The sequence below is a fragment of the Eumetopias jubatus genome, unplaced genomic scaffold (genome assembly GCF_037043125.1).
Source record: "Eumetopias jubatus isolate StellerSeaLion01/CBP00866 unplaced genomic scaffold, mEumJub1_p1.0 scaffold_13, whole genome shotgun sequence".
NCBI lineage: Eukaryota > Metazoa > Chordata > Mammalia > Carnivora > Otariidae > Eumetopias > Eumetopias jubatus.
The window spans coordinates 102,919,522-102,946,609 of NW_028274819.1; the positions used below are offsets into that span (position 1 = coordinate 102,919,522).

Below are 27,088 nucleotides of genomic sequence, written 5' to 3' on the forward strand. Positions count from 1 at the left end.
CTGCTGTAGTGAAGATGGAAGGGGAAGATGAATCTTAATGAACATAATCTCCTCGCCAGTCACCAAGCACTCTCCAGATACAGGAGCTCACTGACATCATATATACCTCAGGAGGCAGGAGAGCGTGCTCCAGAGCCCAGGATTCAGGTCCGACGGGTCAGAGCTGGAATCCCAGCTGGACTAGTCATGAGCTGAGACCCTGCCTCCAGCAAGCTGCCTGATCTCAGTGGGTCTGTCACCTCCTCTGTAAAACGGGAACAAAAGTCAGTCCCTCGGAGGAGTTGACAAGGTGGGTGAAGGGCCGGCCCTCTATCCGGGGTCGGGGGTGGGCAGACACCCACATTCCGTAAGGAGTAGCTACCATCACCACCAGTCAGGCCTGGGGTCACGATTCCTTTAAAGAACTTCTCTGTGCAAAGTATGATTGATTTTACTGAAGTTCAAGGTACAGTTATTTGGAGGTCATTAATCTTGTGTAAAGTGAGTCTCACATTTATAAAAACATATTTCACTATTCTCTCTCTCACACACACTCACACTCACACACACACCTCACACCTCTCATTTAAAGGTGAGTGATTGCCTTGTTGAGGGGAGCAGGAAAATCTGTCAAAGGACGAACATGTCAGTATTGGCAACTATTCACCAATCCGGCTCCAAAATCCTCCCCGGATGAGCCCCAGGAGCCGCAGGCCAGCACCCTGCGCTGCCCGGCTCTTCTCTGTCTTCCCCAGCAGACTGTAAGCTCTGTGCAAGCAGGCAGGGCTGGCCTCTGGCCTGTCCCCACTCTTTCCCAGGGGCCTGTTCCCCGCCTGCCCTGCAGCTGTGCTCACGACTCACTCAGTAAACAAAGAAGCCCTCCGGCAGGTTCCAAGCCCAAAACTGGCCTGGGAAGAGGGCAGTGGCCATTCAGGGCACTGCCAGGCTGTCCCCTAGGGGGTGGCAGAGTCCTTATTCTACAGGCTCAGGGTTCTCTACTGGCCCTTTTGAAAACTCAAGGACGTGGTCTCGGTTGGCACTCAGGCAGCTTGGGGCAGAGAAGGGAAAGGGTGGAAATGGGGCTGTCTGCTTCCCCTGGAGCACGCTCTCCCTCTGTTCCCCACCCAGCTGCCCAGGGCTCGCATCCCTGCAAGAAAAAAGCAACCCCTCCCTCAGTGCACTCAGGGGCCTCCCGTCCAAGAGGCCTCCAGCAGCCAGAGCGGACCCTCGACAGGCTTGCCGAATCTGCTGAGCGACCCCCATGGCCAGCCCGGGCACAGAGTTTACCTGAGGTTCAGTGGTAAAGAGACAGACAGACAGACAGACGCCCTCGCCTTGCCAGTCCCTGGGGATCCTGCAGATGAGGCTCAAGGGTGCCTCACGAGCTACCCTGGGAGAGCAGGAACGCCTGACCCCTCTGAATCTCCCCGACTCCTACTCTCTCCTATTTCTCTCTCATTTCTGGACGCCTCCAGAAGGTCAGACAGGGGCTCTAGGAAGGAGGAGGGCTCAGTGCAGGTTAAGCTGGGGTGGAAGGAAAGGAGGCAGCCACCACAGCCCTCAAGGAGGCTGGAGATGGTCCAAGGCCTCCATGTGCGGGGGCCCCTTTTGCTCTGTGCTAAGGATCACCCCGACTCACACGAATCAAAGGAGACACAGGCCAGGAAAGCCCTTTCAAAACCATAAAGCTTTCTCTAACCACCCAGCCTTACAACAACAGAGCTGAAATCCAGCAGAAGCTCGTCGGGCTCCCCGCAGCTGTTCCCCCCCCCACAATTCCCTTTGGAGTTGCGAAGCCTTCCTCCCTATTTGCCCTCCCCACCAGAAACAGGGTGGGGGGGGTCCCCAGCATCCAGGACGGGGAGTAGAAGATGCTGAACACCATCAAAAGTGGGCTGGTGTATCTCTGAAGTAAATAAGGCAGAAGCCAATGAAAGAAGAAAAAAAAGAGGCAAAACCCCTCCCTCTCCCACCCCCCCATGCTAATAAGAAGGTGGGGGGGGGCCACTGAAAAAAACACTTCACATTTGGCAGCATCTAATGTGGAACAGTGTATGCTTTTTCTTTTAATTCCTTGAGAGTTTAAAATAAACATCTTGAATGTTCTGATGAGATATGCATGCCTGCTTACATAAGGAAGTACAGAGTGTACCAAAACAGCAGGCCCAAAAAAAGCATAAGCTGCCAGAACAATGAGTACAGACACAGGGCATTTTACAGCAGGCCGTGGTGTACAGTTTTATTTACAGTACCTCTTATCAGACAGAGAGCAGTATGCTGGCTGCCAATTCCAAAGGCTAGCACTGCGTGTTCTTTCACTCAAGGAGATGTGTGCTCCCCGAGAGGATCTGGAAGGCCAGCTCACTTGCTCTCTCTCTCTCTAGCTCGCTCTTTCTCCTGGATCAACACCACAACAACTGATCCAGAACCAGAATCTCTGTAAGGGACACTCATTCGGGGAAGAGGGGAAGCAGCGGGCAGATGTGGGAAGGACAGGAGACTGGCTCAGGGTACGGTTGGAGGAGAGTTCTTTCTGGCCGACAAGGAAGTGGGGGCAGGGCACCCACGACAGGACAGGGGAGGAGGGGCGGGGGGTGAATGAATAACAGTGCAGGCCCCAATCCAAGGTAGGACTGAGGAAGCCACGAAGACTGTCTCCAAGCTGTGCCAACAGAGACGGGGGCTAACTGGGGACTGTGAGTGGCAGGTTTTCAGACCTTTATAGACGTCAGTTCCCCATCAATGACCTGCCGAGTGGCTGGACCTCTCACATGTGGCTCAATGTCCGCTCCGTAGAAGATGAGGCCGTGGAATGGGTCAGAAGGAAATGCTGAGGCATCTCGAGCCTGAGCGAGCACTTCTTACCCTACCCAATAAACCTCACGCTGTCGGGAGGTCCCACGGTGCCCCAGTGCCCTTGGCTGTCACTGGGATACCGTGGTCCCGATCTCAAGTCCCACACAGAAAACAGGTCCTCCTTGTCCCTTATGCCTGCAACTCAATTCTCAGAGAGCCTCGGGAGCTCCCGTGCTCACCAAGTTCAGCACCAGCAGGAACCCAACAGGCTTCGAGAAACAGCCCCTGGCCACCAGTACAAACACATATACTTACCATATAGCTGTGCATAGAGAAGTTAAGAACCCTTGCTCTGGGGTCAAACAGACCAGGTTCAAGTCCTAGCTCCCACCCTGGGGCAAGCTAATTCTCCGGTCCAGGCCTATTTCTGCCCCTGTTCCTATAATTGGGCACAGTGCAGCTACCTCCCAGGGCTGAGTGAGGATCCGTTTAAATAGTGTATGTAAAGTCTACAACACCGTGCCTGGCACACAGGAGCTGCTCAATAAACGTAGTTTGTCGTTAACATTCACGACTGTTACTACTGCTCTCCCCCACTGGGAAGGTCTGGGGCCAGGGAAGACATCAAAGGCACGCAACAAACCTACCGAAACATTTGCAGCGTTCTTACCACCACAGCCAAAACACAAAGAACGAAAGAAGGGAGAACAGATGCTTACTCTGGACAAGTCTTCCGCAGATGTTCTCTGGGGAGTGGAAGATAAAAAGAGGCAGAGGGCACTAAACAGTTGTGCACCTCCAAGAAACCCCTCTACAAACTAACAACGTACAGGGCACCTGGGTGGCTCTGCTAAGCAGCTGACTCTTGATCTCGGCTCAGGTCATGATCTCAGGGTCATAAGATTGAGCCCCATGTTGGGCTCCACGCTGGGCATGGAGCCTACTTAAGATTCTCTCCCTTCCTCTCCCTCTGCCCCTTCCCCCCTAAAAAACAAACAAAAACAAACAAAAAAACAAAAAACAACAATATACAAGTAAACACAGGGCCCCAATCACTCTTCCCTGGGAGAAGGTCAAAGAAATGGCACCTCTCCAGTCAGCTCTCAACACTCATGGCCAGTTTTGACAGCACTATCAACCTCCTTCTAAAATGAGTGCAAACCTATTCAAGGTGAATTATTTTAAATAAAATACAAGTAGGATAATTAATCTGTCACAGAAAAAACAAAAGCATGCAAATCTTCCCAAAGTCTTAGTAAGAGTATTGATTTGGGGGTTCACCTTAGCGCTGTCTTTAACCCATTTCTTCCCCAGGCAACTTCCATGACTGGCTAATCCAGGTATGGGGCTAATCAATACAATGACACAAACCCCTCTCTTGTTATGAGAATGTCAGTCCCCGCTCTGACAGACCAGACTTCCCTCCAACTCAGATATGTCCCCGAGGTGAAGTCCCCCAGCAGCTGGTGGCCAGACCCGGCACTGGAGTTCTCCTCACCGGCGATATGGTCCTGAGGCCAACTTTGTAGCCTCCATTCCCTCCTTGCGATGGGGTTATTAACCCTCCCATATCAACCCTATATGAAACACCTGGCACACAGCAGGTGCCTGAATCGCTATTATGATTATGGAGTAGCTTCATTTCATCAAGTTGTTGAGCTTCAGGAGGCCAGCATCTGGCCTGAGCCTTCTGGAATTCCAGCCCCACAGTTCCTGGGGGACAGCCCACCTGCCATGAGCGCCCTAGAGAGAAGAGAGCTGGTATTCCCCGGGGCTCTTGCACACAAGGTACTCAGCTGTTTGGGAGGACAGAGGGGCACCGAGGAGGGAGGCAGGTGGAGAGCAGGCTCGAGGAGAGCTCTCCTGAAGCACCACAGAGAGAAATGGACTCAGAGGCCCAGCTGCCCCACCTGCGCCGTGCAGCCTTGGGTGGGCCACTTCACCTCTCCATCTGTAAATGACAAGTTTTAAACTGGGACATGTCTCAGGGTGAAGGAAAGATGGACACGTGTTGTGTGAGAACCAGCCAGAGGCACACGGCAAAGACCCTCTCCTCGGCTATGAAGGGGAGCTCCTGTGCTTACAGCCTTGGCAATGGGGCGGTGTTGGCTAACCCGAGCTGGGGCCGGGTTCTCGGCTTCAGCCAGGGGATTCCTTCTCAAGGAAATACCTTGCTCTGTCAGGCAGGCAACGTGGAACAGACAGTTCAGACGCTGAGAGAATCATTAGCCAGACAGAGCGGGGCTGAGCCAATGAGGCCAAGGGGAAAGGCTGACCCAGGGGTTCCAGCGAACACCGAGGCTCTCAAGCGCTCGCTGCTTTTTGTTTAAGAAAGATAACGCTGCGGTCGCGGCATGTGTAAGAGACCAGGTAAAGTGGTCGTTGGGGATTTCTGCCATGATTTTATGGGCTATGCCCTCAACCTTTGGATACCAACAATTGTCTTCTCCCCTGGACCCGACTCGGGCATTCTCATTCTCAGGTGAGAGGCTCAGAGTGGAAAGAAGGATTTCTACGGGCATCTAGTGGCTTCAAAGCTCTGTCCGTTACCCGAGCCTCTGGCCTCCTCTTGTCAACCTCAATTACCCTGCTCCTTTCTGCTGAAGCACCTTCAGAGTCCTCTGTCACAGGCCTTCCCCCCTCCCCCCGAAATCTGGCCTGGGGGCCCCTCCCCACATGCCTCGCCAAGGCGTAAGATTCATGAGTACTGTCTGGACAATGGAGAGAAACAAAATCGGGCCACTCCAAGGGCAGTGGACAAGATCAAAGCCCTGCCTGCCCACAGAATTTCCAAGCTGAGGTCGGCCACCACCCCAGCTCCCCAACATTCCCTGACACTCCCTCCAATTAAATTCTCACTTGAGTTAATTTCAGAGGGAAGGGAGGGCATGGCAGCCTTCCCCGGCCCGGACTGCATTCTGGTCCTGCCTCTCACCTCTGGGAGCCGCGGTGTCCTCACCGGCCAAGGAGCCCGATACCTCCCTCCCACCCTACAAGCACACAAGTCCAGGGGGCACCACTCACTCAGCAGCGGGGCCATGGGGTGTTGGGAGGTTTCAAAGAGGCAGTGCACATGAAGGCGCCTAGCAACGGAACTGGCCCTGGGCAACGGCACCCTAACCCTTCCCGTCCCAGGGTCCCAGGGGTCCTGCGAGGACTGTCCTCAATGCGGAGCAGTGGCACTGGTGGTAAAAACAAGACTACAAATAGCAAACATCTACTGAATACTATGAAATAAGCACCGTACTAACGGCTTAACACGCCACGTACCATTCAATTTTCCCATCAATCCTAACATCATCCCCATCCTGAAGATGTGAAAATGGAAGTTTGAAAAACTTGGTTCACTTAGCCAAGGTCTCACAGCTAGTACGCATCAAAGAAACAGAAACAAAATCGGGGTGGCAGCACAGAAAGCCCACCTAATAGAGGCCTTTGATGCTATCAAAGGTTAAAGAATAAAACATTCCTAGTAAGGGAGGTAGAAACAGGTCCCCAAGGCAGTGTGCTCAAGTCCTCGGTCATCCTCCACACGCTGGAGCTGGCGGGTCTGGTCTTTCCCACAAGCTCTGAGGCCGTCGTCCTCCAGGAAAATGCTTGTCTCCGAGCACTTGCGCTACTAAGAGCAACTCCCACCTCCTGGTGCCAAGGAGTGGCAGCAGTATCCATCAGAGCCTGGACTGGGAGCCAGGAGTACCAGGGTCTAGATCTGGCTCTGTTGAGCACGTGGGTATATTCTAGAATCCTGATTTACTCGGCCACCATTTCTCCACCTGTAAAATAGCCCCTCCCTACCACCTGATGAGGATAGGAATGAGGCCAAGGACATGAGAACCTGCCGGGCTTTACAGAAGAAAAGGTACGGCCCGATCCTCAGGGCTAACTTACAATAAAACCCCAATTAGGAATATCCCTCCATGGGGGGCGCCTGGGTGGCTCACTCTGTGAAGCGAGCTTCGGCTCAGGTCATGATTGCAGGAGCCTGGGCTTGAGCCCTGAATCGGGCTCCCTGCTCAGCAAAGAGTCTGCTTCTCCCTTTCTTTCTCCCTTCGGCTCTCCCCCTGCTTGTGCTCACTCTCTCTCTCTCTCTCAAATAAATAAATAAAATCTTAAAAAAAAAAAAAATCCCTCTCTGACTCCCCTCCTCGTCATTCTCCTTTTGATTTCTAAGCAAGCAAGATATTCTATCATTAAAAACAGCCAATTGTTGGGGCTTCTGGGTGGCTCAGTCAGTTAAGCGTCCGACTCTTGATTTCGGCTCAGGCCTTGATCTCAGGGCTGGGAGATCGCGCCCCATGTTGGGCTCCACACTCAGCAGGGAGTAAGTTGAAGACTCTCTCTCTTGCCCTCTCCCTCTGCCCCTCCCTCCGCTTGCGCATGCTCTCTCTCAAAATAAATAAAATCTTTAAAAAAAAATCAATTGTCTTCAAAGTAGAAAAATGGACTTCCACATTGATGGACCACAGCAAACTCATTCTTTCAGAGGCTGAAATAGACAAGGTTTTCTTGGTTGACCTTCACTTAACCAAAAAGTCTCTTTATTCCCCCTTTCTGGGCAGCCTCGCTAATCGAGGTTCTACAGAACAGATGCTCACTCTTGGCTGCAGGGTCTCCTCCCTTCGCCACCCCCCCTGCATGTGCCCCTTATAACCTGCCCTTTATTCACTGCCCAAACTGAACCCCTTCTCCCAAGAACAGCACACAAATCCAATTCGTTTGGGGCTAAATATGTAAATCCTAGGCTGAGGTGTCCATCCTAGACCACAGAGTTGTCAGTTGCTGTAAATTCATTAACAAACACACACACACACACGCACACACATCCTGACAAACGCCAAGGCAGAAGCAACCAATCCACAGCTTCCACTGTTCCTCTCTTCCTGATGACAGCTGGGAAAGAGGCCTGTCACCTGGCTCGCCCGTCACAACACCCACCGCCCCATCTCAGACTGAGCGCAGGGGACTGCCACCCTCCCTCCCCCTTCCGTGGGGCCCTTGGTGGCACGTCTCGGCTGCCAGTCTCTACAGGCCTGCTGTGGCTTTCAGAAAACAGAGCATTTCTATTTTTAGCCCATCTCAGCCTAATAATACCCCCCAACACCCATTCAGCTTAATCACTTTATTGAGGACAAGAAGCAGGCTCTCCAGCCCGGGTGCTTCTGATGTTAGGAAGTAGTAAAATGTTCAAACTGGTTAAAAATGACACTCATTGGCTTGCCTTTGGTGTTTCTGAGACCTTAATTGAGGCCCAGGCTGTGGATCTAAAGAACCTTGCAGGTTTCAGAGTCTTTCCTTCTTACCCCCTGCACCATAATTGAGGTGTTACATTACAACTCCAGCACTGACATTTTCAGGCTCAAAATTCAGAAGCCTTGAGACTCCACACTTTTCAAAACAGAAATATGGCCTGTCACACTCTAATGCCCCTTCTTAGCATGAACCACCCCCCACCCAAAACAACAAAATGCAATTCGCCTCTTTCGGCTGACCTCGTGCAAAAAGCTGGGGTGGGGGAGTATGTTAAGTGTTATTAAAGCAAATCTGACAACTAAAATGACATCAAATTGCTGCTTGAAAACAGGAAGGTTTGTTTGGTGTAATTAGAGGACCTGAGAATTTGGTGTGTGCAGAAAATAGACTGTTGGCAGCTCTTTCGCAAGCACCTTTGAGACCGTGACTTCCAAAGCTTTGGGGTGACATTCACGAACGTGCAATCCGTGCCTTGTGAACGAGGGGCTGGGGGGATGAGCGCAGCCTGGAAAAAGAATAAAACACCTTGCTCTCAGAGGTGAAGACCAGTGGGTCAGGGGAAGGCCAGCCTGGGTTTACAGCGCAACTCTGCCTCTTATTTGCGGGGCGATCTTGGGCAACTAATGTCAGTTTCCTCCTCATCCAATGGAATCCTAACAGCATCAGCCTCAGTGGGGGCTTGTGGGGATGGAGCGAGATCATGAAGTGCCTGGCACGATAACCTGGCACCTGCCGGCCCTCAGTCCAATGTTAGCTGCCACGGTTACTGCCCCTGCTCTTCTCCACTCTCCTGTGGGCACCTTCAGAGACAAAGGACTTAGTCCTTATCTCTGCAGCTTTGCACACGACAAAAAAAAAAAAAAAAAGGAATTTGATGCTAGGATGGCTAATCACTAGCCAGTTGCATGCAATCTCAGGATATCTGTAGACATGGGGTAAGGAGCTCCATGGACTCAAAGTGGCTGATGGAGTCTGTCCCAAAGCAGAAGCTCTGAGGGGCTGGATGACCTCTCGGGTCCATTCCAGCTGCAAGCTTACCTGGGAGAGGCTCCTCTGCCTTCCCAGCCAGCCCCTCCTTCCTCCCTTCCTTCCCTCCGTAGGCAAGGTGCTCAAAGCCCCTTTATAAACTTCTTGCTCTTCGGAAGGCAGAGGCGGGATGCCTCATTAACTTCCTTAGCTAATTTTACAATTTAACCAAATACCACATTCCTGCCCCGATGCAGCCATCTCTGCAGCGACCAACTTTTACAGCTGTGTGGTGGAGGAAGAAGGTGATCAGGGCCAGACGAGGCAGAGTCTCGAAAACTAAAGTGGGAGATGGAGAACGGTGTGTGTGTGTGTGTGTGTGTGTGTGTGTGTCTGTGTGTGTGTGTGTGTGTGTCTGTGTGTGTGTGTGTCTGACTTAGGCAACTCTGCATATGCTGGGAGATGGAGAATGGGGTGTGTGTGTCTGTGTGTGTGTGTGTGTGTGTGTGTGTGTGTGTGTGTTAGGCCAACTCTGCATATACTGGGAGATGGAGAACAGGGTGTGTGTGTGTGTGTGTGTGTGTGTGTGTGTGTGTGTTAGGCCAACTCTGCATATACTGGGAGATGGAGAACAGGGTGTGTGTGTGTGTGTGTGTGTGTGTGTGTGGCAACTCTGCATATACTGGGAGATGGAGAACAGGGTGTGTGTGTGTGTGTGTGTGTGTGTGTGTGTGTGTGTGTGAGGCAACTCTGCATATACTGGGAGATGGAGAACAGGGTGTGTGTGTCTGTGTTAGGCAACTCTGCATATGCTCCAGAGCAGAATCCTAGGCTGTTTGGGGCTGAGAAGTGAGGGGAGAAAGCCACACGGGGCCCTTAGTGTCAGAGAGATGGAGTACTCTGGTGACAGTGACTCTGTCTGCGCCACCCCCCCGCCACCCCTGGGGGCCAGGGGCCAGATCTGGAAGGACAGTTACATGCTGTGCTCTGAGGGGCATGATCCAACGCTGATAAGCAGCAGGCCAGAAGCTCGGCAGGGCCACCCAGAGGACACGTTCAGCTTGGCCAGGCCTCAGCAGCCCCACCAAAGGGCACTGAGAGGTCCCCTCCCAGCTCACTTAGCCCAGGACTTGTGGATGGCAGGTTCAGGCTCCTACGTTCTGATGAAGGTTCTGGCTGAGGGTGAGGTGTGCTGGGAGGGCAGCATGTGTAAGAAAGTTCTACCATAAAGAATCCTCTGTGGGGGGTGAGGGGGCACCTGGCGGATGCAGTCAGTTAAGCACCCAGACTCTTTTGATTTCAGCTCAGGTCATGATCTCAGGGTTGTGAGATCGAGCCCCACGTCCAGTTCCACACCAGTTGTGGAGCCTGCTTAAGATTCTCTCTCCCTCTGCCCCCTCACCCCTCAACCCCATGCACGCGTGCTCTCGCTCTCAAAAAAAAAAAAAAAAAAGAATCCTCTGGGATAAGAAAGATGGCACCCCGCCCCTGACCCAGGAGTTGCACCGGTCATTCATACAGGCCCACACCCCACCCACCCACGACACACAGATCCCGAGAGAGAGGGGGAGAGAGAGAGAGAGAAGGTACAATTGGGGCCTTCTTGCTTGCGGTCAGGTCTTGCTCTCGGCACGCAGGTCACTGGTAAAGACGCTGGTGGTGATTCTCCTTTGCCCCCTGGTCAGCTGTCCCCAGACTTCCGAAGCCTGCATCTGTCCCTCAGATGCTATTTCAGAGCATCTGACTCTGGACCCCCAAATCTCAATCAATGCAAAATTGACCCAGCAGGGCTCTCCCAGATATACTGGGTTGTTCCCATCAGGCCCCAAAAGAGGGACCATGAGATCTGGGCCAGTCAGGCAGAAATCCCTGATGGATAGCAGCCTCCCGACAGATCTGGTCTCTGGGCCTTTGTCTGTCCTCGGCTCATGTTAATGAAGGCAACTGAGGAAGACTCCAGTAAATCAGAAGTTTCAGGGAATTCTCTCCTTACCTGGAGTTACCTTGTTACTGAAAATGTGGCCTTGCATAATTATTCCAACAAAATACTCACTGCAGCCACCAATGAGCTCCTGGTGCTCAGTTAGCTCGTAATAGTCAGTGAGAGATGCTGGGGCTTAATCCAACTACCCCAGAAGACTTCTTATCCCAACTACCTAATGGAAAATTTAGAACTTGCTTTTTTTCCCTTTTCCCTTTCCCTGGCAAGTGGAAGAATTCCAATCAAAATGGGATGCTTAGGGGGAAGGGGGAGGGACCATGTTAACTACAGGGGAAAGTCTAGAAGAGACCTCTTTGTCAGGTTGAATCCTGGAGAGGGTCCAACTAAAGCAGCACCCACCTCTCCCCCGCACTGGCTTCCCACCTATGGGGACAGCACCGGCCATCTTCAAGAAAGGCATACAGCAGGCTGCCGGAGTGCTGGTGCTCTGTGTTCCTTCACTTCCCTCAAGGGCAGCCAAGCCTCTGACCTCATCCCTACCAAAGCACAGGCCGTTAGGCCACGTGTCCTCAACCTGGGCTTCGGGGGAGCCCTGGGCACTCACAGCCTATTTTAAAGGCGTTCCTCTACTCTCGTGAGAGAAATACAGAATACTCTGGATCTGTGTCCAATCCAAACCTCACTTGCGTATTTGGGTCTGTTCTGTGTATACCTCGACATGGCGGGACCACCTGGGGTGTCAGCTTCTCATTTTTAATGCAAGATTTCTCAGTCTGCAGCTCAAGGACGGTCATAACATCCTTAGAACCCTGAGGATTCTCAAGTATAAGAAACCAGGCTCTAGACCTCCTCAAGGCTGCTATGGACAGAGAAGGAAGGAGGGGAGAAAGAGGGGGGAGGGAGAGGGGGGGAAAAGGGAGAGGCGCCTGCTGGGCTGGCTCTCCCTCTTAGAAGTTCTTGCTTCGTCTTGTCCAGAAAAGCAGGCCCCTCGCCCACCACGAAGTGCCATCTGGACGTTCCAGCAGGAAATCAAAAGCCCACAGCCCTCCCTCCTGAAGCCATTCCTCATCACCCTGGTCCTTGAGAGTCTCTCCCTCCCATACACTACAGAACTTGCTCTTTCCCCCCTTGTGGGGACAGTGAGCACACCCTGCCTTGCTGACGGTTCACGTCACCTTCTCAGCCAGGCCCACAACCCCTCGCGGGTAGGAACCCCGGCGGCAGCCGCTCTGTTCTGCCATGGTTTGCCGGCCGCTGGCCCTCAGTGGGTAACTGCTAAGTGATGAATCCATTCATGAATGATTTCCCCCCAAAAGAAAGCCACGTGTAGTGACCCAGAACAGTTAAGAGGGGTTTCTCTACTGCCTAGCCTTCAGCATCTGGTTCCCATTTGGTTGAAGTTTCCATCCCCAGAGAAGCCTCCAGCATCCACAGTGGGGGCCTGGGGAAGATAAGGTTGTTGGAAGACCAGATGTAATGAGCTTCATGCCAAGTGGTCCAGTTTCACTAGACAGAATCCAAAAGGTCAGGGAGGCCACCATCTCCCTGACATGACTGACTCCAAGACACAGATATAGTCTGAGGAGCTAGTGACAACCCAAGTCATCAGAGCCCCCACATTTCTGGGATGCAGCACCAGTCAGCTGACCCTTTCAATCCTGACTCAGCATCCCAGAGGGCCTCCCCCCCCCGGAGCATAGCACCCAGTTGGGTTGTCGTGCAGGAGGGACCCCAGGCAGCTCTCCGGTCCTATCTCTGTGTGGGATGGTGTTGGGAACGTGACACGACCGAGTTCTTGCCTGGTTAGGAGGGCCAAACACTCACCCCCGGGGGTCTCTAGCGATGCTCCCAGAACCACCCGACACCCAGCCCCGTAAGGCAATGGGGAGGAATAATGGTCCCAGGGGCAGTGCGGCTCAACATGCGACTCCAGCAGAGCAGGAAGAGGCTAATAAGCCACCCACCTGCTCCTGGTGGTCCAGGTAGAAGGCCGGGAGTTGTAGCCAGTAACTGGGCCACCCCACCCCACCCCCAGGATCCTTAGGGACAGGGCCTTACCGGCTCTCCCTGTCTCAGCATCCCAGGCTCTGAGACCCTGCTTAGCCCCACACACCAAAAAGTGAGCGTTGGAACAGGTAAGCAGTGTGGTGTGCTAGAAAAGCAAGAGTGTGGTGGGGGGGGGGGGGGCAGACAGCCCTGGCTCCAAATCCAGCCCTGCCACTTCCTGGCTGTCTGACCTGATGCAAGTGACTTCAGCCCTTGAAGCCTTCATGTCCTCCCCTGCAAAACGGAATCAGCCTATCCATGCTCCAAAGTCAACGCAGGATATCTGAGCGCTGACATACAGAGCACCAAGCACTGTGCCCGAAACACAACAGGCCTTCGGTCAAGTGCTTTTCTCTCCTTCCCTTGTTCCTACCGTCCATCCTGAGCCATTCACTTATTCACCAGATCTTTACTGAGAGCCTGCAATGTGTTTGACCCTCGGGATGCAACAAAGCATGCTACCACTCAGGTTTTGCCTCCATTCCTGGTCTGGTTATCCAGACTGCTGAGTCCCAGGCCTGGAAGGAAGAAGGAGGGAGCTTCGGAGCTATTCCCTCCCAGACGCCGATCCACACACTCACCTACTCACCTGTTAGTTTATTCAAAAAAATAACTGAGTTATAACTGCCATGCAGGTTGCTCTGCTAGGTAGTAAGGGGGATGTGGAAATAAATCACAGGTTCTGAAGAAGCTCAGAGTCTAGCAGGCAAAAAAGGACAAGCAAATAAATAGCTATGACACAAAGAAGGTGACAGGTGCCATAAAGAGAGGCTCTGAGCAATCAGATGGGGGGTGGCCTCTTGTGCTGCCCAGACAGACACATCCTGTAGCTGAGCTGGCTGACTTTGAAAAGACAAGAGAAAAAGGACACGCCGGCTAGCACCATTCCTAGCTCGGGAAATGGGCAGGATCTATTTAAAAAGACTAGAGGCAGGTTAGAGCCTTTTCTGGCAATTCCCAAAACTCATGCTTCCTCGAGCTGGCTGGGTAGCTAGACAGCACTAACCCTGTCAAAATCCTACAGATCTTTTAAAAAAAAAATCATTTAGCTGTTGCCAGGATGATAAAAGAACCTTGCCATTCAAAGGGAGGGTCCACACGGGGCGGAAGGTGGGGCTGAAGGGGGAGAAGAGGAGGGAACAGGGAAAAGAGGGGAACACCCCCCCCAAATACGGATCAGGGCGACCAGCGAAGAAACTGATGCATTGTTGTTGCTTTACTACCTAATTAATTCAGTAATTTCAAAAAACAATTTTATTTATGTTCCATTTACCACATCAAAAGTAAAAAAAAAAAAAATCCTACTGATGCTAAAACAATACCTCAAGGCATCTATTTTTAATCAGTTAAAAAAAAGGGGGGGAAGGTGAAAAAAAAAGCAGCCCCGGTTTCTATACAATCTCTCCCGGGCAGACCACCAGCCCTCAGAGAGGGAGAGAGAGAGAGACAGAGAGAGAGAGAGAGAGAGAGACAGAACACAGCCAAGCCCTCTCTGAGAGCCTTCCTGGCTGCTCAAAACCGAGCTTGTCAAAAAAAACAAATCCATAATGGCCCGAGGCTCCTCTCCAATCTATTTTCTGCTCAGCTGGTTTTAAATGAAGTTATTATGAGTCATTAAAACACCCGCAAGCCAGTGGAAGTCAGCCAATTACAATTTTAAATTTAGCCCGTTCTCTGCCCCATTCTCTTGTTTTCTTCCTCTGCCCACAGAATGCTGCTGCTGGTACTTCTTTCCCTCCCTTCCTTTACCCAAAGTGGAAGAGAGTTATGAAAATGCAGAGTAGTGCACGGCACGCAGAATCATTCACATGAAACTCAAATTATTAAATTAAAAAATGCAAAACATCAGCCCCCTCCCAGAGTCAGCCCATGTCCCCTCACTGGCCCACTGGATTCCTCAGAAACTCCAGACTCGGCCCTAGAGGGCACGGGGCTATTTTTAAAATGAAAAGGTTCCTCGGTGGGGTCCTGTTGAGAAACATGCCCATCCGTCATACACAGCATCAACGTGCTCGGGGCTGAACCCTAGAGGGGGAAACACACCACCAACATTCAAGAATTCATAACAGGGGCGCCTGGGTGGCTCAGTCGTTAAGCGTCTGCCTTCAGCTCAGGTCATGATCCCGGGGTCCTGGGATCGAGCCCCGCATCAGGCTCCCTGCTCAGCGGGGAGTCTGCTTCTCCCTCTCCCACTGCCCCTGCTTGTGTTCCCGCTCTCGCTGTCTCTCTCTCTCTCTGTCAAATAAATAAAAATTAAAAAAAAAAAAAAAAGAATTCATAACAAACACTGAAGTTCAAATTCAGAGGTAACGCAGGCTTTGCAATCAAGCATGAATGTCGGTGGAAGTCACTAGATATGATGAGCTCATTTAGTTTTTAAATCTGCAAGGTAATGGTCTGTGCGGGGCCATTACAGCAAAGGAACAATTTTGAGTATTTCCTGTAAACGCTTCTTCTCAATCTCTTTTTTCTCCCATCCACAGGCACGTGCACGCACGCACACACATGCCCCTCATTTCTGGGACCCTAACTGCAGCTGCTCCGCACCCTCCAAGGAGTAAATAGTGTCCTTCCCAAAGAACCGTCACAACCTACTTTCTCTAATGACCCTAATGAACTGATGAGTCTGGAAGCTCCAAAGAAGAGACTCCCAGACCTTTATGTATACTTCCCATCACCTCCAGCACCCCGTGCCCCTATGGTTCCTCCCAAGACACACGCGCACACGCACACGCACGCATGCAAGCATGCACGCGCCCGTGCCCACCAGAACAGAACCAGCGCTCTGCCCCAGGTGACACAATTCTACCGCCCAAGGAAGCAGGAGAACCAAAGCCACAGACCCAAGCAGATGGAGCCGCTAGGAAAACGGGGGTTGTCCTGTCATTTCACAGACGGTGAGGGCCGGTTTGGAGGCCAGGATGCTACCACGTGCTTTGATCTCCCTGGTGGCGCTGCGTGAGTGGGACTTACTGGCTGTCCCTACGCACCAGCCTCATCGAGAAGAGAACATGAAATCCACAGACCACGCAATCCAGGGCCACTGGGACCAGAGGCCATTTACCAAAGGCAAGAGGGTCTGTCCTGACCCTTGTGGGAATGCAAACGTGAGGCCTCTGACCATGGCTGCCACGCTCAGGGTCGGGGGGGGGTGGGCCCCAGAACAGAGTAGATGTCACCCTCCTTGGCCTTATATTTAAATCTCCCTACTCCACTGCTCCAACTGTGGGGTCTTCACCCAGCAGCTCCTCCCGGCAGATCAAAGAAGCCCGTCCTCCCTGAAGTGAGTAATGCTGAGTGCTCACTTCGGCAGCACGTATATGAAAATAATGCTGAGGCCACAGGCCCCTCCCCAGCACTAGCCCATTCCCCAGGACGGGTTCTCACACTTCAAATCCCTCATCTTCTCCAGAGAGACGGCTCCCAACATTGTGTAAGCCCAGGCCCCACCAAACGGAGATCTGCCCCAGAAACGTGAACACGTCAGCAACAGGGTATCTACTTTCTCCACGAATACTTACCGAAAGCTCTCTGCGGACCAGGCACGACGCCAGGTCACCGGTGCGTGAGGGCGCCCAGCGGGTGCTGCACCCAGGTGCCTGGGACCAGACCCCTGTAAGCACGGTGCCAGCAAGACGTGCTTCTCGGTAGCAACGTCCAACATGGACCTTGCAAAACCAAACCCTGTTCACCCAGCGGCCCCTGCTCAGCTCAACTTGAGAAAACACCCAGGGACCCAGGAGGAGCAGAAGCAAAGCCAGAGAAGGCCCACACTGCCCCCCAAGAGGCCAGGCCAGGAGCGCACAAGGTCCCAGATTGTGGGAGCACTCTCTGGGCACTCACTCAGGAGTCTTCCCCAGGCCTTCTGGGCCGGTGGGACTTTCTGTTCCCCACCCTAACCCCACCCAACTTCCAAGCTAAGAAGCTTTGAGGGGAGAGAGAGAGGGGAGAGAGAGAGAGAGAGAGAGAGAGAGAGAGAGAGAGAGAGAGACCAACCAAGATGGAGGGAGACAAAGATGAAGCCTGAAGAAGGACACAGAAAATACAGAGGGGCATCAGGACAGAGGTGAGGCCGACCAGGACAGGGACCGAGAGGCGGAGTGAGAGGAGACTGGGGGACAAGAGAGCCACACTGAAACACAGCCTCCTGCCACCACAGACAGCTCAGAAGAGGGTGCAGAGGAGGACCTCCGGGAGCGGCGCAGCGGGAATGGCCGGCCCGCCACGTGCGCCCAGGCACAGGGGCTGGAGGGCCGGGCGTGAGGGCCATGGAGGACAGCGGTGGCCCACTGCCCGCCAAGCCCGGCGGGGGCACGTCTGGCAAGCAAAAGGCAGGTGATAGGGCCCTAGAAATAGGAAAGTGGCATTGCCTTGGGGTGGACCCCATGCCAACATCCTACCCCACCTACAACCCCAGCATCTAGTCATCCTCAGACCAAAGCAACGGCCAGCAAAACAGCTCCAGACTTAGGAAGGACGGAAGGAGCAGGGGAGAGGAAAAGGGAGAGCAGGGGAATAAACGGGAGACAGACAGGGAGCTCCCGCATCCACCTCTCGAGGCGCATTCACTTCCCCCAGAGGAAGAGCATCACCCAGCCTGGCTACAGTATCACAGGGTGGTGGGAGGGGGTGTGGGCGGGAGAAGCCACCCTATTCTGGGGGGCGAAAAGAAATCAGAGACTGAGAGAAACACACACAGAGAGAGAGAGAGACACACACACACACACACACACACACACACACACACAGAGGCTATTACATAATTTCCACTTTCTTTCCTCCACCCTTAAAGTAATGTTCTATCTGACAGGCTCCTCTCTGAGGGGGGAAAAATGACAAATCCAATCCAAAATTCAACAGCCTGTGTTCTGTTCGGAGAGCACACAGTGTACTGTACAGCCCATAAAACTCCAAACAGCCCCCAGACACTGCTGCAATCGCCCTCCATCAAAACACTTTGTCTTGCATACAAAAATAAGATACAGCGCTGAACGGAATACAAAATCAGCCCATTACAGTACAGGGAGACTGCTACTTAGCAACGAGGGGGCTCTAAAGCCTCAGTGCTCTACAGGAAGCAAAATCTGTCGAGCCTGTTGGGCAAATGATAAACATTAGCAGTATTAAAAAACACAAAAGCCATGTAAATGGATAGACATAATGTGGAAGCGAATTTATAGAATAAATTGGGATGGGGGACTTGCGCGGAGGGGGAGAGGCTGAGATCCAGAGGGGTAGATGCAACGCGCTTCCCAAACCCCTGCTAAGGCACCATATGGAGACAGACATGTGTATTTGGGGGGGGAGGGATATGTGAACCCCTCTTCACACAGGGTCTGTGGGTGCAGGGCAGGGAGAGACGTGGTAGAACACTGTTTAATACAATGACCCGCAATGAACTTTGCGAACTTCCTCTGTGGGGCTGGCCCGACATGCCGTCTTCAGGGCTGGGGAGCCCAAGCACGTACACCCAACAGCCCCGAGGTGGACAGATGTGGGGCTTTACCTGCCCCGGGGGCATCACACCCGGTGCTGTCGCAGGACCTGTCACTGGCTGTAAACACAACCCCTAGCCCCCCCCCAAAAAAAACACAAAACACAGTTAAAAAAAAAAAAACCCAGACAACAAAACCAAAAGCACCCCATCTGGGCTGGAAAAATCAGTATATTTCATCAGGTAAAGGGGAAAAATACTCTGGCTGTGAATCAGCAGCAGGGTTTCGGATCCCAGCCAAAACAGGAGCTAAAAAGCAAAACCATATTCTTCTGGTCTCCGTTTAGTTTCCTGAGGCAGAACGCGAGAAGGGGTGGGGGTGGGGGGTGGTGAGGAAGGGGGCAGAGGGGGGAAGAAATGTATTTTTCATCAGCCAGTGTATAATTTATAAACAGCATTAAACAGTTTTTGTTTTCTTTCTCCTCTCTCCCGTGGATGGGCTTGGACAGCAGTCAAGCCTGCATTAATTTCTGCTTTGGGTACAGTGTGTTCTTGGAGGCACATCTGCAAGCGATCATAAACTCTCTGGAATGCTGGCAGAACATCTAGGCCTGCCGGCAGGCCAGTGACGACACCACTCTGGGAAAAAGTTCGGGAAGCAGGCCAAATTCAGAGCAGGGAGGGGGGGGAGAGAGAGAGAGAGAGAGAGAGAGAGAGCAGAGTGTTCAGGAGCGAGCTGGGGAAAGTAGCTGCTTTTTCCCTCTTCTCCTCTGTCTGCACCCCATCACCCATGCAGCCCGAAGGGAAGGCAGGCCCCCCCGCCCCCGAGCCACTCCTGGCTCACCCCCTCTGTGCTCTGAACCCGAACCTCCACGGTGCCTGCCTCTGATGGCGTATTGAGGGAGATAGTTTCTTCTGGGTCATCTCCTGGTTTAGCCCGATGGCATGGTGTGAACCTGAAGAACGGACTGGGACATTCACTGGGGAGCAGGCAGAGAGGGGATGAACTGGCCATGGGTCAGACCTGCCTGGATAACCCCCAGTCTCATGCTCAGAGGCGCCAGAAGCAAGCGGCAGGTCCTGAGAGGCCACCTTTAAACCCTAAGATGCCTCTCTCATCCTCAGCATGGGGACCACGCCTCGTCACCACAGGGAACTTCCCAGCTACCATGCTTCCCTCTCTTTAGGAAGAAGGACCCTGAACCCCAAAGCTAAGTGTTCCAAAAAAGAAAAAAAAAAAGGAACAAGTACAATCCATAGAGTTTTGACATCTCATAACTTCTTTCCCTTCCACTGGATCAGGACAGGGGAAAGCATGAAAGAACTAATCTGGTTTCTGGTCCCAACCCCTCCAGCCCTTTTCCTGCCAGATGGATGACCCAGGCCCCTGATGATATGCCCTGGCCACCTCATGCTGCCGCTGGAATCAGAAAATCCATCAGCCAAAGACCATATTCCTTCCCGGTGGCTCTGATATGGGGAAGAGACAGGTATCAGCGGAGCTCTCTCCCTGCTCCCAGCCATGGATCCCAGCCCCCGAAGAAAGGCAGGAGGGTTGAGTACAGGGGACCAACCCCTGGCAGGACTGGACTCCCAAAGAAAGGCCCCCCCTAACCGGGGCTGGAGGCATGGGCCTATCTACCCTCCAACCATGCCCCAAGATCATCAGGCACACCGCTTCTCCAAGGGGGTCTGAGAAATCCTATACTCCAGGCAAGTGTACATCAAAAAGCCCACAGTCCTTTCTTGCCAGGAAAAAAGAATAGCCAAGTGTCACTCCCTCATTTAATCCTTCAGTGGCTCTCCAGTGCTGCAGGTAAATGCAGAGCATTTTGCTACTCAAGGCCCCCACAATCCTGCCTCGTCCCTCCCCTTCCAAAGCCTGCCCTCCCTCCCCCAACCTAGCCTGCACACCCCAGCTACAATGCATGTCGCCATGGTGGCCTGGGCCTCACCCCTACCAGTTTCTTCCCAAAATTCCATTCTCAGCAGCCATTTTAAGTTCTGCCACCCTCTAGAAGGGACACCCTCCCCCCATCCCTCCCCCCCGCGAGTTCCTCCTAAAATTCTTTCCTGGTGCTTTGTGCACAATACCATCTTTGATCATGACTTTATAATCAAGTATCTCCTACTGGACGTAAGCTCCTTGAGGGCAGGGATGCTGTAAGCTCTCTCCAGGGCTAAGTACACAGAACCTGAGGCACACTCAGTGCTGGCTGCAAAAATGAGTGACACCCCGAGAATAGGGGCAGGCCACAGAAACATGTGAACCTCTAAATAGCATGGAGTCAAGTCAAAAACAGGGGCAAGCCGTTCCGGGTGTGCTCACTTCTAATCCACCAGTACTGGAGCCAAGCTGTGGGAAATCCTACCTCATGGGAAACCTTACACCAGCAAATCCCAGAACCAACCCGAGTCACCGCCTGGGTCTGTGGTCTCCGCGTGCACATCCCAGAGCGAGGAATCACCACTTAACTGAGAACGAGGAGTGGCAAGGAGACAGCAAGTCGTAGATGCTTTGGGACCAATCCCCACAAGGGACGGGGCTGCAAAGGGTGGGGACGGCGACGTCAGAGCGACCCTAGGACGCGGAGGGGCTCGGATGCCTGCCCCGCTCACTGCCACAATCCTGCACTCCATGTTCTCGTTCTAGAAGGAGCAGCTTCGCAAAGCATCTCAGGTGGTCACTCTTCCACCTGGCCATGTCTTTTCCCAAACCCACCTCTGAGAATGCAGGGCGTAGCCGGATCAATCTCATTAGTTAATGAGTTAGGTTATTGTTTGTTAATTTGAACTTACTGTTATCATCAGGTATATCTCATAAACACTTGATTAGTTAACGCATTCAAATCGAAATAAAAACTTCAATTAAACTGAACATTCAGTACTACCATTTAGGGTCTTAAAAAAAGAAAAAAAGAGAGAGAAAGAGAGAGAGAGGAAGAGAAAGAAAGAATTGTCTCCAAGAAGGGCCTCCTACAGGGCAAACTTCTAATTAAACAAATTGTCAATTTCAACACAATGAAAACTGATTTAGGAGCTTAAATTTAGTATTCTAGTCACTGAAAATAAAACCTCACATCGTCGGCCTCGTACAGGCTGATTTCCTTGGATAGGGAAATGCAGAGGACAGGAAGACAACGTGAGAAAGGGGGCCGAGCCCAGAAGGAAGGACGAGCGAGAGCCTTTCACCCGTTCCTAAATAATATCTCCGCAAATTCAGCGTGGCCTGTTCTCAAGCATCAAGAAACTCTTGTCTTGCCTCCTCCTTCACCCCACCCCTACCAGATTAGAAAAAAAAAAAAAAAATTAATCGTGTATGATGACAAACTTGGCTCAGCACTCACTGTACACACTGTACCCACAAGGCTGGCTCCCTGCCAGGCCTGGCCCCAAGCCAGAACTACAATAACAAACACAGGCCATGCTAGCCAAGAGGGGGTAGGGGCAGCCAGCTCGCGGAGCAAGAAGTGAGCGAGGAGCACCCGTTCAGCTCCGCCGAGCAGTAGAAAACAGAAGGAATGTACCTGCCCAAGGGCAGCAACAACATTTAGGGGAAGCCAGGGGCATGATGACCCACACCCAGATCCCAGGCTCACTTCTCCAGGGCCTGCCCCTTTAAAAAAAAAAAAATGGTCCCCAGGGTTCTGGAACACCAATTGTTCTGTTAGGCTCTACAGGGCAGCTCCAACCCTTGGTGACAGTCTGTAAAGTGGGTCGGCACTGCACACCCTCAGGGGCCGTTCTTGCTGTTGGCTCCCAGCAGGGAGCCTTCAAAACCCAGCAGCAAGAAAATCTCCCGTCATCTCACGGAGGTCTCCTCTGAAACGTCCCAGGGTTCTGTTATCGTGCCCCTGGGAGAGGAGTCAGAATGTGCAGAACCCTGCTTCTGCCTTGGCATCCGAGAGAAGGCCTGGCACGGCCGGCCCAGCCCTCCAACCCCGACCCCCCCGGGGGCCGTCACTGCTTCTCAGGGGATGCGAACAGCTCAGGAAGTGGTCTAGCCTCTCTAAGCCCTTGTTGCTATTTTCTTTTCAAGACATCCCAGCACAGGGGGGAGAGGTATGCGGGAAGACAGAAAGCACAGAATTGAAACATCAGGGTCTAAGAAGGCTACGAGCGACCTGCAAAGGTGAATTAAAGCACGATTATGACCCTCACACCTCCCCGTCACCAAATCCTCTTTTCCAAGGGCATTGGCAAGTGCATTTCAGAGAGGCAAGCCACTTGGCACAATCAGACGTCTGTGTCGAGTAGGAGAGATATGGAGAAGAGCGCCTAGGGAGACAGGACCCAGCTCCCAAAGCTGCCGGGGCATCGGACTGAGACCACAGGACCCCGCAGTGGCATCTCTGCCAGGATGGGAGTGCATGTCCTCAGGTGGCAGCTAGCTCCAAAGGGGGGGTGCAAAGCCACTCACCTTGTCTGAACTGGGGGCTCTGGGCCCCACCGCCGCACATGTGCAAGTGGCGCCGCCCCCCCTGTGCCACTCTCACCGGCATCCCCCACGTGGCCGAGATTGGCTCACTCACACTCAGCCAATACTGGCCGGGGGGGGGCTCCTGGCTGCCCCCCAGTGAACCCCTGGGAAACAGTCTACACCATTCCTATTGCAGGAGGGACCCAGCGGGAGACTGGAGCTCCCCTGACATGCTCCCCCAGCTGCACTCGTTCATCCGACCAGTATCTACCAACTCCAGCAATGTGCCAGGCAATGTGCTGCACATAATGGGGACAGACCCTGGCCCTACGGGCTTATAATCTATCAGACAAACAAAGCGAGAGGGAAATTCTATTTATGGAGAGCCAATCATGTGCGAGGCCCAGGGCTAAGGTCTGATGTGAGCCTCACAATGTCTCTGAGGGGGCGTTAAGAGCTGCCACCTCACAGATGAGGATACGGAAAAGCTTACATTTCTTGCCCAAGACCACATACACGGTCAGGAGGTAGGTTTCCCAATTTCTATCCCTGACTCCAAGTAGGGGAGATAGGGCACGTCCATAAATAACCAGAGCACAAAGAGGAAAGACTGTGCCCAGAGAGCTTCAGATAAAGACATACGGACACCCAGAAGAAAGCATGACAGCTCCCGGCTGAAGGTGGGGAAGGGCGAAGGATGGCATTGCATAAGGGCCCTTAGACGATCTGGCAAGACTAGGGAAGCGTTATTCCAAGCAGAGGGACTGGGGCGAACAAAGCCACGGAGCTCGGAAAGCAAGCTGTGACTGTCTACACAGAGCACAAACCAACAAGTAGCTGAGTCTGGCTAGAGCGCTGGACTCAAGGAACGAGTAAGGAGAAAGGATGCTCACTGGGCCAAGTTCCGGAGTGGGCAAGGGAGCTTTAACCACAGGCTGAAAAGTGCATTACCCGCATGGAAGTGTCCAGCACCACACAGTGAGAGACCACACAGGGGCCCACAGCAGGGAGCACGTAAGACGCAAGACCCACTCTCTGCACTTGGGGGGTGGCCAAGCTGGCTGGCAGTCAGCTCTGAAACCCCACACTGAACCCCAAATGACCTACTAAACTGAAGGGAGGCAAAAAGATACAAGGTGCATGTTCTAAAAATTGAACAAAAGGAGCCCATGAGTACCAAGCAGATGCTGGACACAGCGGGGTCTGGACTCAGGACTCCAGGCCAACGTGGGAGAGGTGGGTAGGATGAGGGTGGTGCAGGGGAACAAGGTGTGGGCATGGGTGACCCCCCCCCCCAGGGAGGAGGAATGCACTAAAGATGTGGGGACAGATTATACACGCTGAGACAGACAGCCACCTCACAGGGCACAATCCTCAGATCTGGAAGGGAGAGGAGGGAAAGCAAGAAGGGGTTTGGGAACTTTAGGAGGCACCCTGAAGGCCAGGGAGAGAGCATCCCACACCGTGCAGAGTCACACAGGCTTTGCAGCAAGACTGTGGCGGGCTGAAGCATGAAAAGCACCAAATAGGACTTACAAGACTGTCTGGGCAGTGCGAGGGCAGGCGGCAAACAGCCAGCCAGATAGAAGCTTCTGGAGTAAAGTGATGGGAACATGCCTCAGGGTCACAGTTGTAGAACTGGGGAAGAGGAAGGTGAAGCAGGGGCAGTCAACATTTACTGACCACCACCTGTATGCCAGGGTGTGTATGCAGATGCCTGTGACATACATTCTGTCACCGGATTCTTTAGAAAACTGATACGAGCTCGCTAGGCGACACCTGCTCCTCACCGATACAGAAAACGGGGTTTGGGTGACAGAGCAGCCCAAGGTCACATAGCACATACTACAGACAAGGTATGAACACCTGCCCAGCCCCAAAGCCCATGCGCATTCCACAGATGCTGGAGGGCTAGGCGCGGACCAGGACAGCGGGGGGGGGGGGGTCAACACGTGACCATAAGGAGATGGCCCTCCCCCCTCCCCCAAAATGCGACTCCAAGGCTGAAAGGCAAGGGGATCGAAGAGAGTGCTGGCCCCGTAGGGAGGTCTGGAGGCCTCCACAACTGAACCCAGGCAAGCCCCTGGCTTCAAAGCAGGATCATTAGACCTGGTGTGTATCCTTCCCTCCACCAAGATTACCCGGGCAGGCTGGATGTCAGGTGCTCGTCCACTTCCCACGCCTCACGGGGCAGAGCAGCCTTGCCCAAACACAGGTGTAGCTCCCTGCAGCCACACAGCCGACCCCACTAGAAATGGATAAATCTCGCAAAAGACAGCACACTGTAACTAGTCGGTGTTCCAACCTTTCTCGATCTATTAAAGGCTCCCGTATAACGAGAACCCAAGAGTCAGATTCATTAGCCCACGAGAACCGAATGATACCACTGTCATGCTGATGGAACTGTCATCTACTTTGGAAAGTCCATCACACAGGGCACCGGGTGCCCACAATGCCCTGGGAAACCCAAGAGAACACGATGCGTTGGTGCAGATGGTCACACCATCAGGATGGGCCCTCTGCTCCAAGAACCTGGAGGGGAGCATCCATGGGACGCGGCGGCCCGAAGGCCCCGGCTGGCGGCGGGGACATCCGTGCTCTGAGTGGGGGCGAAGGCGGGCCAGAGGCAGTTGCCTGCGCTCAGATGGGCCAGTCAGGGCAGCATCGCCTACCTGAATGAGCCAGTAAGTGCATTCTCAGGCGCAAACTATCCAGGAACCGCTTCCCGCAGAGCTCACACCCGTACGTCTTCATGCCACTGTGCAGCTTCCTGTAGGGAGAGGAGAAGATAGTTTGGGGCTGCTCTGGCTGGCTGGAAGGCAAGCCCACCCGCACCTGGGGGCTTTACAGCCACCCCTCCGGCAGGTGAGCAAGAGGGAGGGAGAAGGCAGGCACGGCTGCTGCAGACGGGCACTGATGGAAACATCCCTATAGGCTCAGGCAGCCTAGCGTACCCCTCTTCCCATGGACCACTGCCAAGGAAGAGTCTACTCCTGGGCTTGTCCAAGAGCTAAAGAACAGGACATTTCCTACTGCATTACCCACTGGCACAGAGACCAAGGGAAAAAAGCCAGATCCAATTGCAGGGCGAGAAGGAGGCAGCGCGGGATGGTCACTGGTGAGTTGGCACTGAGCATCCGTGGAGGCCACCGGGCCTCTGCTTACCTCGGTCACACCAGGCCTCACTGTGCTGCAGCCGTGCACGTGCCCAGCTCCCCCAAGACACCGCCAGAACCCCGCCCGACTCAGGAGGCCCGCGCCCATTCCCTTCCTGATTCATGTCCCCAGCTCCCACTGCAGTGACTGGCACATAGTAGGTTCTGAACCACTTCGGAAGGACTTGCTGGCTTTATGGACTCCTCCAGATGTTCTGAGGACTGCAGTGAGTCTCCGACATGCATGCCCTTCCCCCTGAGGCCCTGCCTCAGTCTTCCCTCGCTTTCTGGCGTGAGGTTGAGCCCCGACAGAGAGAAAGAGTGCAAGAAAACCGGGTAACATCATTCTACAAATGCCATGTGAGGCTTTCCGAGTACTTTCGCACACCCAATCTGCAGCTCTGTGAGTTGGGCTTGACACAGAGGATCACCCCAGGAAGACAGAGGTCCCGCTCACAAGCAGCCACAATCCCAGCCCCCAGCCATGCCCTTATCCCAACTCCGACCCTTTCCCCCCAGCCCCCTGCTCTGGCAGAGGCCAGCGGTGCAGCTGGGTCAGATCAGGGAAGTGGGCAGGCTAGCGCAGAGCTGGGCGCTGGGAAGATGGTCTGTGCGCTGCAGGCCGCTGAGGCTCAGAGCTGTTGGCTGGCATGTGGGCCATCTGGCCCAGAACGCTGACTTTCTTCCCACCCACACTCCTGTTCTCAGGCCCTTACTTGCCACTGCCGGATGCAGGATCCATCTCCACCCCCGTCTCTGCACCCTGCCCCGAGGAACAGGGCAGGCAACGGCAGCCAGAGATAGGAGCTGATGACAGTAGGGCACGGAGTAGAGCCTACAAGGCTCCCTTAGAGCAACAACCTACGGCAATCAGACAGTGATGGACCGAGACCACAGAAGTTTGGAGGGCAGCTGGTACGGATACTGATAAAACCCTGAGTGCGGAGAGGAAGTACTCTACATTCAAGCCAGCAGCACCCAGGTCTGAGCCTCGGAGCCCAGGTCACCACAACTACACCGAGCCACCCACTGCCACCACCTTCCAAATCCCCGTATGAGAACCCAGCGGTAAGTCAGAACCATGCGGGTCCCCAGGTGAG

At 53.4% G+C, this 27,088-nt stretch overlaps 1 protein-coding gene across 1 annotated transcript in view; it reads right to left on the reverse strand.

Annotated features, from left to right (window-relative positions):
• The window catches only part of ZBTB16 (zinc finger and BTB domain containing 16), a 179,525-nt gene that overhangs the window by 61,745 nt on the left and 90,692 nt on the right, over positions 1-27,088 (reverse strand). The window contains exon 3 of the mRNA XM_028105813.2: positions 25,506-25,603. Within this exon, the coding sequence (XP_027961614.1) occupies positions 25,506-25,603 (98 nt within the window). The remainder of the gene's footprint in view (positions 1-25,505; positions 25,604-27,088) is intronic.